Here is a 10,878-nt window from a genome sequence, read left to right as displayed (position 1 = left end):
ATAAAAAAAATACCATGGCTCTTTTGAATCTCACCTTTGAATGGCTTTATGTTAAGTAAATTTTTCCTAACAAAAAAGTACTGTAGCTGGCATGGTAATGATTGCATATGGTAATATCGTCTATTGAAAGATTACCTAATTTTCAATTTGTCATTCCATTGTTTATTTAATTTAATTTAATTTAAAAAAAGTTTAGGCAGCATTTTTGGGTAACTTCCGCTCACATCCGAGCATATGATGCAAAAAATTGCTGTCTAGATAGGCAGTTCACTAGATTTTAAGACAGAACAGTTGTGGTTTCTGATTTATCACCAAAACAATAGCCTATTCAATTTATTAATATACAATTCTGCTTACAAAAAAGTGATTTAATATAGTTTTGATAAAGTGTATAGTTACTATTTTAGTGTAAAATAGTATGAACAGTACCTTTTTTGTTATTGTAGCACTTTAGAGGTGCGTTCAGACGTTTATATCGAACATTTGATGCCCAAAAATGCTCTTTATGGCAGTTCACTAGATTTTGAATACAAAGGTGTTTAATTTGTACAGTGAATGATTACCATTTTCGTGTACCATAATACTATGGTACCTTAAAGAATATTTTTGCTACTCTTTTGTTAGTAGCCTATATCAGCTATTTTGAGCATCATAAAGATGCTTTAAGACGATTAAATCGAACATCAGATGGCCAAACACGCTATTTTGTGTAGGCAGCTCACTAGATTTCGAGATAAAGGCATTATTTTATGCTTTCCGATTTATCAGCAGATTCATAACTCGTTTTTTGTTGGATTGTGATGGGAAATACTTGAGTATTTTGCTATTTATACTGCGCAACATCGACGTTTACCACGGATCAACCGGATTTTAAAAGCCGTGGGCGTTTTGGAAACTGGATGTTTGAAAATCGTTTCCACACATCAATAGATTAAACGTCCCCAAAGGTTTCAGATCCATATCTGACACCACATCTCTTAAATATTGAATGGCTTCTGTACTATTAAAAATTGATGTTTTCAATTTAAGTTTTCAAAGCGGAGTCGGAGTGTCCGCGCGGAGGAAGGACGAGAGGAGGTCCAGTCAGACTCTACCTGCCGATCAAGCGCGCGCGTTCTCCTCAGGTGCGCGAGGGGGTCAGACTCAGACGGACCGATGATGTTCGCTCTGTCCAAATTGTAAGGAAAGACACATTTCTGCGACAGTTTGGTGGGTTATATTACACGTGTGACGCCAGAGACGAGTGAGACCCAGATTTTGGAGGCATTTGAAGACTTATCTCAAACTCCCGAGGAGCTGCAATGGCATCGATCGGGGAGTTTGATCCGTTAAACAGCAGCGTACCTGCCACCAAAATTGAAATCAGCGTCTCGTGCAGGTAAGAGCGAAAATGGTTATTGTTAATGTTCACAATTCAATGATTAGGTTAAGTCTTAAAAGCATCGTGTCTTTTATCTTCTGGCTTTCTTCCCAATATATTTTTGTTAATTGGGAAAAATATAAACTATTGAGTTATGTAGTCATTTAGAAGGTGCCTTTAAACGAAGCGTCTTAATACAAATACAGTCGATTAACGAGTCAACAAAAAATTAACAATTGGAAAAATGTTGGGCAGTCTGTGCATCTATGAGACAAGCATCACTCTTGCTTGGGGCGAAGTAGAGTTGCGTAGGCTATAAATACCATGGTACATGAATATGGTCAGAAGAACCATGGTATTTGGGGCACCGACAACCATATCCTTACAAAACAGTGCTGTGGCAGTACAGTGGTACAGTCAGTGATGGTATTATTAGATGGTAATATCGTGGTAGCCTACATACATGTCCAAAAACACGGCAGTACCATGTTCAGAAGAAAGAAAGAAAAAAATAGTACTTTTTGGTACTTTTTGCATAACAAATCTGTGGAATAAGTCTTCATAATAGGCTATTCAGAATAGTGGTCAGTAATTTTTTTTTTCTCAGGTCATTAACTTTTACATTTGGTCCATCTATCATTTTTGGCTACATTGTTTTTTGACAGCATCACAGTATCATGGTATTATTACCACAGTACTTTTTTGTAAGGGTTCTGGGGGAATCTCGTATCTTCTATGATGTTGTCTATTAGCATTCATGACTTGCAGTTTGTGTCTCAAAATCTAATGAGTTCCCTGCCTAGACAGCATTTTTTGGGCATCGTAGGTGCGTTCGACCATTTACTTGCTGTACGTGATGTCTGGAAGGAGTTAGATATTATTATGTTGATCTTTCAGTCTTATTTTATTTTTAATGTCTATTTTTAATGTCTGTTTGTGCTTCACACACATGACCTATACTTTTAACATAAAATGAAGTCTTTAAGAAATGGTTATGTTTAGCTGCATGTTTTGAGTATTTTGCATTACTCAACATGCTTGTATGATTGGTTGCTTTTTATAAATAATAACTTAATCAAACACAGTTCAATCTGTGAAGGTCAACATTTTTTTAATGCCTGGCTGACCTCTTCCCTCACTGTGTCCCTCTGGACCGTTTTCTCCTTGTTGGACAGACACCACTGGCAACAAACAACACCACAGACTCTTTCCTGAATAATGAATGTGTTGACTGCTGATGCTGTCTGTGTGTTTGCATAAAGCCTTCACTTCAGACACTGCTTGCCCAGATATCCTAGGGAGGTCTCTTTATACATGAGACACATCTGTGGCCGCCAGGCTTTGCCCGCTGAGCCTTCAGCAGTAATTTGGCTGAGGTGGAAGACGGGGACAAGAAAATGGAGCAAGTGGTACCTCATGGTACATATTTCATTGTAGCCTGCTGGGATATGAATGCAACAGATCAGGATTTATGAAAAATGAAATACAGCAATGAAATATGCGCCACATCTAGGTGCCCAGTGGGTTTCTGCTTCACTTTGAGGCAGCGCCTCGTGGCATGACATCTCTGTGGTAAAAAAAAAAAAAGTGTAGCGTACAAATGGCTATGAGTTTGTGGACTTAATACATTACATGGCTGAAAGTATAAAAGTTTCATGTTCAGATTCTAAGTGACTAAGTCTTAAAAGGGATAGTTCACCAAAAAATGTAAATTCTGTCAGAATTTACTCCGCTTATTGTTGTTCCAAACCTGTATGACTTACTTTCTTCTGCAAAATGTGATTTTTTTTTTTCATCCAAACATTGAAAGTCAGTAGTGTCCAGTGTTGTTTTAGACCCCACTTACCTTCATTTTATGGAGATTGAAAGTAAGTGAAACAGTTGAATTTCATGTCATAAATAGTTGAAAATCATACTGGTTTGGAATAAAATGAGGTTTAGTAAATGATGAGAGTATCATTTTGGGTAAAATAATACATTTTTACAACCTAGGCTCAAATACATTTTTGCAGTTTCCTTTTAGCAAAAACATACCCATACATAAAATTCACTGCAGTTTTCAGATGGAATAAAACACTACAGGCAGTAAAAAAACAACAACTTTTATTATGATTACAGGGTGGACTATCAATTAAAATACTTTTTGCGATGACCTCAAAACACTTGAGAAAGAGAGGGCCCACTCATAAAAACTTCAGAGTGTCTATTTACACTAAGTGCAATTAGCCCACGTTGTTGGCAGAGGCTATTTACACTAACTTTGCCCACTGGTTGGGCCAGACAAAATTATGGAAGACACTGAATTGTCAACAGTAGCAATAGTGTAGGGGTGAGGTGCATGGCAGTTTTGACGCAAATTGACGAGTTCGAATCCGCTTTTTGCTTTTTTTTTTCTCGCTCTACTCCTTTTCCCATCACATCCGCACATAACATGCAGGAAAAAATACTTGGCTAAATCATGCAATTTACTATTTCGATCCCTCGATTTGCTAAATTGTGCGGACGATTTACTAATTCGTTCCCTTGATTTACTAAATTGTGCACACGATTTACTATTTCATTCCCTTGATTTATAAATTGTGCGCATAATTTACTATTTCGTTCCCTTGGTTTGCTATATATCTTGCGCACGATTTATAAATCAAGGGAACAAATTAGTAAATCGTTCGCACAATTTAGCAAATCGAGGGAACAAAATAGTAACGCACAATTTACTTTTTTCGTGCATGTTTTGTGCGGGGCTCTGTACATATCAGATCGGAAAGGCATTTGTTTTCAATAAAAATGAAGAAAATATTCGAAAAGTAGAAATAAAGTGTCTAACGTGTGTTTAATAATAAAGTGTTTATCTGTTAGGGTTAGGGGTAGGTGTAAGGAGGGCTGTATTGTCCCAAAAAGGCGGCATCAATTTAATAATTGTAATAAATATAATCATTTACAGTCTGTTATTATTGCATACCGTTAATGTACAACAAAATTGAAATGTAAATAGTATCTGCCACTATTTATAAGTATAGCATCTAACTACTATTTACACTTAGAAAATAGAAAATACTGCTGTTTTTACACCATGTCAATAGAATCTATCACTATTTGTATTTCGTGTAAATAGCATTTATCATTAAGAAAATATGCTATTTTCACAATCTAGTTGCTATTTACACTTAGTGCAAATAGCCGCTGCCTAAAAATGTAGGCCTATCCCGCACCCTGTGAATTTTAGCATCACTCAACCCGTTGTTTTTGGTGTCCACATACATTGTCCATGTTTAATTAGTGTTATGCATACTAAATGTGCTTCTATCTTGGAATTACCATGGAAAGCAACCAGCAATTAGATTTTGGATGGCTTTGAGTAGTTAGTTACCCATATGCAAAACTCCAAAGGGAAAATGTAATCTTTTATGAAGTCGCTTACGAGCATTCAAAACGGATACCACACTGCACAGCAACAAGTTAGTGAAAGAGTGTCTTTCTGTCACTGCATAATGCTGGCAAATTGTGGAAGCTGTTCACAAGGGAAGCCAATTCATCAAGGTTGTTTGTCACTGTCAACACAGATTGCACCAGATGCCATTGTGTCACTCGATAAGGGAAAGTCTGGATGGAAACCAGAGGGAATGTGTTGAAGACTCTCAGACCCGGAGATCTTAAAGGATCTGTTGCGTTTGTCAGGGAAAGCTTGTAAATTCCTTGTAAATTTGTAAGCTTGTAAATATTTGAGATCATATTCCGAGAAGCAAAGGAAACCATTTTCTCTGTATATTTAATTGAACGTATGACTCAAACCTGGCAGCATCAGAAAGGAAAATGCTGTACTGTACTGTCAGTCTGTTTTCCTTTGTGTGAAGTTTCCATGATGTCTTGTTTAAAACTAAGTGAGCAGGATACAGATATAGGTCTACTGGGCTCTTTTTGCATGTGTCAAACTTAGAATTATGTATCAGCTGATCATTATAACCTGATTTGGAGGTTGCTGAATTTCTTGGTGATTGTATTACATCCAGTAATAAAGTTCATGTGTACAACTAATGTGTTGTGTGTCGAGACTGTCGACTAAAATGCCCAACCCTAAAGGAGTATGTTATTCCGGTTTTATTCTGGTCAAGGTCATCACCTAAAACCCAATAACCCAAGCCACACGGTATGTCAAGGGATCCCCCTCAGTATGGCACACGTGAAATCGCTCCCTGCTGAGATGCCAGAGCTTCAGGACCCGTTTATTCGGGCTTAAAACGTCACAGCTGGCGTCACACCAGATGTCAGGCAATACCTCCTGTTGCTCAGAGCCGCATCCTGCAGACTAGAGATGGAATCGATTCTCTGCTCGGTCGGATGGATTAATGTGCTCTCTGCTGTACTTCCCTAGCCTTTTCTTCTATTCCTCTATCTATTAATTCCACAAACACAATTCTCCTTTGAGAGAATATCTATGGGTTCCTGTTACTGGTCATCCATCATGCCTGTCTTAAAACAGTCTGGTCTTTAAATTTAAATGCACCGTCAGAGACCAATAACAGACTGATGGATGGAAACTCAAACCTTAAATAGATGTTGTTGCCATCGGAACAGTTATGAAACATTACTTTAAATCAATAGGCCTAGTCCTTGTTGAAATATCTTTCAGTTAACAGAGATAAGGTCAATGTGAAATGCTTTTCACAACCCATTTAACTTCTGTAGTGTGCTGGATTTTGAATTAAAACAAGATATGCAATATGAAAAATGTAGGATGAGACTTGATTTTATCATGTGAGAATTGATAAGATTGTGAAAGCTGGCGGTTATGTACTAGAATGAAGTCAAATGGTTAAAGTAAGAAATTCATGAATTTATCTGGAAAGCAAAGTCATTTTAGAGGAAGAGCAAGTTATTACATTTTGGTGAATCATGCATGACCAGAAACATGCATTAAAAAAGCAAGGGTAAGATATTGCTGACAAAAAAATTATTTATCATTCGTTATGTATGTTGATGATAATGCATTATCTCCAAAATGTCTTAAAAGTGTTATTTATTTACTCATTAACCATCATTATCATGTCAATTAAAAATGTGGTTAAACACTCAATACATGTTTTCCACTCAATGAACACAAGGAAACTGTATTCTTAAAAAGAATAATAAAGTAGCCTAAATAGGGGTCAATTTTGATTTTAATGTTGACTCATTTTGATGTTCAAGACCTTCATTATTGATGTTCGGCAGGAGAAAATTCAAGCCTGCTCTGACCTGAGCATCAATGAGTCTCTTTGTTCATATAAGACAAACATAGAAGCTGCTTTTGTTTCTGTGCAACCATCTGTTCAATAAAACAGTACAAAAATTATCATCTAGATTAGTTTTCTTGGCTTTTTATTGCCAGCAATTATTTTGTTGTCTGTTTTGTGCTTTAGCATCTCTGTTTTTCTGTTTCTCCAGGAGTTTGCTGGATGTCGACACATTCTCAAGGTCAGCACCAGGTGAGTCTTGATCTTAGGCCTTGTTTATGAAGATGCGTTTTGGTCGATCTGATCACAAGTAGACGAGGGAGACACATTCCTGTTTACACCTAGTGTTTTAATCTGTCTCTTTTGTCCACTTTCAACCACTTCTGTCCTGATTTCTTCAAAGGGAGGGTCTGTGGGTGGGTAAATGGATGGGCTTTTTCAGATCTTTCGATCTAATGCTCTGACAGCCACGAGACCACGTCGAACGTGTGAGTGAGTGTTAGAAATCAGGAATCGTGAGAGAACATTGTGCTTGGTACATTTTTTTGTCTTCGGCCGTGTTTAAATCCCGTCGGGCTAGCCCACTTCCCATAATGTTTACATCTGTAAATGCTCATGTGGTCGAAGGCGTTCGAAAAACCTCTATGAAAGCAATCTGGTTGAATGTGTTTTCGATTTCTTTTGGAAGTGGTCAAATGTGGACAAGCTCAAAACGTTTTAGACTCCGTTTACACCTGTATTTAGTGTCGTCCACTTGCAATCCGATCAACCAAAACGTTTCTTGATACCAGGTGTAAACGGGCACTTAGTGATTGTTCCTTGTCATGTCCAAAGCAGTTCATCTGTATTTTCTTATAATTATTTCTGCATTAGATATTATGGACAGAATGCAGTTTTTTATGTATGCATGGAATACCTGGTATAACCTATTACTTTTGCCAAAACATTGATGCATACAACAAAGAGCACTATAGGTTACTGTGTTTCACAATGCAATACGCTTCCATTTCCAGTGTGATGAACTGAAACTACTGGTGTGTCTGAAATCGCATACTGTCTGAGTAGGTGCTGCATTTGAATTAGAATTTACTTGCCGCTAAAAAAAGTATGTTCTATTTAATATGAATATGGATAGTATGAATTAAATTCGGGCGTACTACTTCTGCCATGTTGTTACTGTCATGTGACCTACAGCGTCAGTTGTGTCGCTTCACTGCCATTCGTAAATCCTCTCTCGTGGCCTCATGGGATAGTAATGTGTCCATGGCTGCATTCGAAAACTTAGGCAGCTGACTATGACTTTGTAGACAGCGTTTGCGCACAAAGGTACCTGCTAAACTGATTTTGGACAGACTTCTGATGCAGCTTAACAGTTTAATGATCTACAGCAAAATAGAGCGAGCTTTGGCGATAACTAAGCAAATATTGAATTACTAAAATAGCAATTTCTCGCTAGAAATGACATCTGAAGACATTTCAGATGCCATCTTTATTTTTCTAGCTCAACTGTCACTGAATGGAATGCACAGGATTGTAGGATATCAAAGGCAGCGAAGGATACATCTATCCTGCACTAAAAAATCGATCAGATGAAGGTATCTTAGGAGACAGGAAGTGAAGCTAACATGACTCAAAGCATTTTTAAGTTTTCGGACGCAGCCCATGAATGCGCACTCAAGAATTACGGCAGAACTAGTAGGTCATCCGGGTACTTTTTGCCTACTTTTTTCGAATACTGTGTATTCCAGACATACTACCCTTTTGGCATACTGTTTTTTCGCATATTATATAGTAGTGAAGTATTCGATTTCAGATGCTGTTTAGAGTGGCCTTTTATTTTGGCCAGCCTAAGGCACACCTGTGCAATAATCATACTGTCTAATCAGCATATTGATATATCACACCTGTGAGGTGGATGGATTATCTCGGCAAAGGAGAAGTGCTCACTAACACAGATTTAGACAGATTTGTGAACAATATTTGAGAGAAATAGGCCTTTTGTGTACATAGAAAAAGTCTTAGAACTTTGAGTTCTGCTCATTAAAAATGGGGGCAAAAACAAAAGTGTTGCGTTTATAATTTTGTTCAGTGTGTGTATATAAAATCCCTTCCATGACTGATTATTAAATTGGAACTTTACTCAAAATTGGATTTAATTATGGTTTTTATTATGGTTTTATTACTGCGATATAATGTGTTCGTACTATTTTTTTAGAAATAATAGGCAGAACACATTGTTTACTGCCCAGTATTTAGGAAGCTATTTTATTTAAAATTCGGCTCAAAAGACTGCATGCAAAAAGCTTTAATATAGCTAGCATTTAAAATTCTGCATCTACATATTCATTTAGACCTTCTTGATTGACTAATGAGCACATAATAATTCTGACTGAGTTGTATTTACTATTCTTAAGGGTAATAAAATGGTCGTCCTGCATGATAATATAAACGTGGCCGTATTTTAATATTGCATTATTCAGAGGGTTTTTTTTTCTCAGAGGGTCAACCACTGAGCAGGAACACGAAGCATTTTCTCTTCCCAACTGATGTCAATTGCGTAGCTGTGAATGCTATTCACATGAATTATTTTTCTCTTGCCTTGAAAACAAGTGTGAAGGTTTCGGATCAGTTATTCAAGGCTATTTGGTATGTGAGGCCATTGCTGAAAGGGTTGTACCCCTAGGACATATCTTTTTTTTGCCCCCTCTGCTTTTTCAAGATGTATCAAAGGGACTACTTTGGAAGGAAAGTTGAAAAAGGAGAAAAAAACCTCTTATTTCAACTTTGCCTTTTTAAACCTGCCTTAGTCAGAGAAGCCCAAATTATAACATTTATTAATCCTTCACCCTAATGCTCACAGCAATCAAACGCTTGACTGACATCTGAGTTGCCATAATTTGCACTGAGATTTATTCTAAATCAGTTCCTCGGTTGATCTGGCAAAGGTCATACCTGAATAGGTGTCTCTATTCTTCCTGAAATGATTTTTGTGCTCTGATGATTGTTCCATGTAATTTATGTGAAATCGCCGCCCCAGTGTTGTTACTGCAGATTTTTCGAGGAGTTGAAAATAATGAATGTGGTCAGTCTAATCTTGTTCAGTGCAACAGAGAGATGTATTTATAATGCCTTGTTTCGAGTAACATTTGCATCATGTAAAACAAGAAATGTTATTTTGGGCTTATTTCAGAGTGATTAAATTCCAGGGCTATTCTCAGGAAAAAAAATCCATTGGGGTGGAATGAGTGTTAACTGACATAATTAACAGGATACTGAACTTGTTTACATTATTTGACATAATTTAGTAATGCAAAATAAATAGACAGTCATTTCTGAAGTTATATGTGTATGGTTATTATCCATCCATCCATCCATATTCAGACACAAATATCACAGTTTCTCTGAGAATGAGGTCTCTCAGCAGATTATAGAGCAAGGGACGAGTCTTTTTTTTGGGGCATTTTAGTATTCCTCAAGATCTTGCTGGACTGAATGGTGTTTCGTCAAGTCATTTCTGACATCTACTCAAATGACCACCCATAGAGCTGCAGTCTGTTTGCTGGTCAGGGTATTTCCTGTTTGGACTCCTCTTGAATGAGTCAGTGAAGTTATTGATGAATTAGATTCTCACACCTGCTCCTGCACACTTCCACTTAAAGGGCCTGGATTTGGGACTAATACTCCATACTGGTCACATCCCATGAAGTAGGCACTTCTCCAAGCCATTTTCTAATTAGATGGTAGGATGAAGCTCTCAGTGAAGCACCTCCATTAGTTTCACTTAAGGAAACAGACTGTGCACAGGCTGCACGTGTTTTTATCTATTTATTGATTGTTTCTTTCTGTGTTTGACCATTATTTTTTCCATTTTCTCTTCACAGTGGTTGTGTTGTATGTTCAAGGAATTGGTACTAAAGAGTGGAGAGAGGTTAGTATGCTTTTTATACATGAACAGAACATAGTGCTCAGCATGCTGTGTTTTAGCCTCTTGAAAAACTGTATTATCAATTAACATGGTCCATTGGCCACGACTACACAAGCTGCAATCAGGACACAATTTGCAGTTTTATTGATGTGATTCATTGTTGCACTTTTGTATCCACCATGTTTTTTTTCAATTCGGTTTATTATCAGATTGTTGTGTCTATCAGTCTATATTCTCCTCCATCCTCCTCTTATCTGCGCTTGTGTGGATGCTCTGTTTTTCTTTTATTTTTATGATGTGCATTCTATTATTTGCCTTCCAGATAAATCTCATGAGACTGTTTCTTTTAGAACATTCAATATTACTAGCCTAGGCCTATCTAC

The 10,878-nt window shown here is 37.2% G+C and overlaps 1 protein-coding gene across 1 annotated transcript in view; it reads left to right on the top strand.

The window, feature by feature from the left end:
• Window positions 1–816: 816 nt before the first annotated feature.
• The window catches only part of cpne9 (copine family member IX), a 41,960-nt gene continuing 31,898 nt past the window's right edge, over window positions 817–10,878 (top strand). The window contains exons 1-3 of the mRNA XM_079849933.1: window positions 817–1,378; window positions 6,782–6,822; window positions 10,452–10,498. Of these exons, the coding sequence (XP_079706059.1) occupies window positions 1,302–1,378; window positions 6,782–6,822; window positions 10,452–10,498 (165 nt within the window). The 5' untranslated portion in view covers window positions 817–1,301. The remainder of the gene's footprint in view (window positions 1,379–6,781; window positions 6,823–10,451; window positions 10,499–10,878) is intronic.

This window comes from Squalius cephalus, assembly GCF_949319135.1.
Source record: "Squalius cephalus genome assembly, chromosome: 18".
NCBI classification, from domain to species: domain Eukaryota; kingdom Metazoa; phylum Chordata; class Actinopteri; order Cypriniformes; family Leuciscidae; genus Squalius; species Squalius cephalus.
The sequence above is the reverse complement of the archived record's forward strand: the minus strand, read 5'-3'. Positions and strand labels throughout refer to the sequence as shown.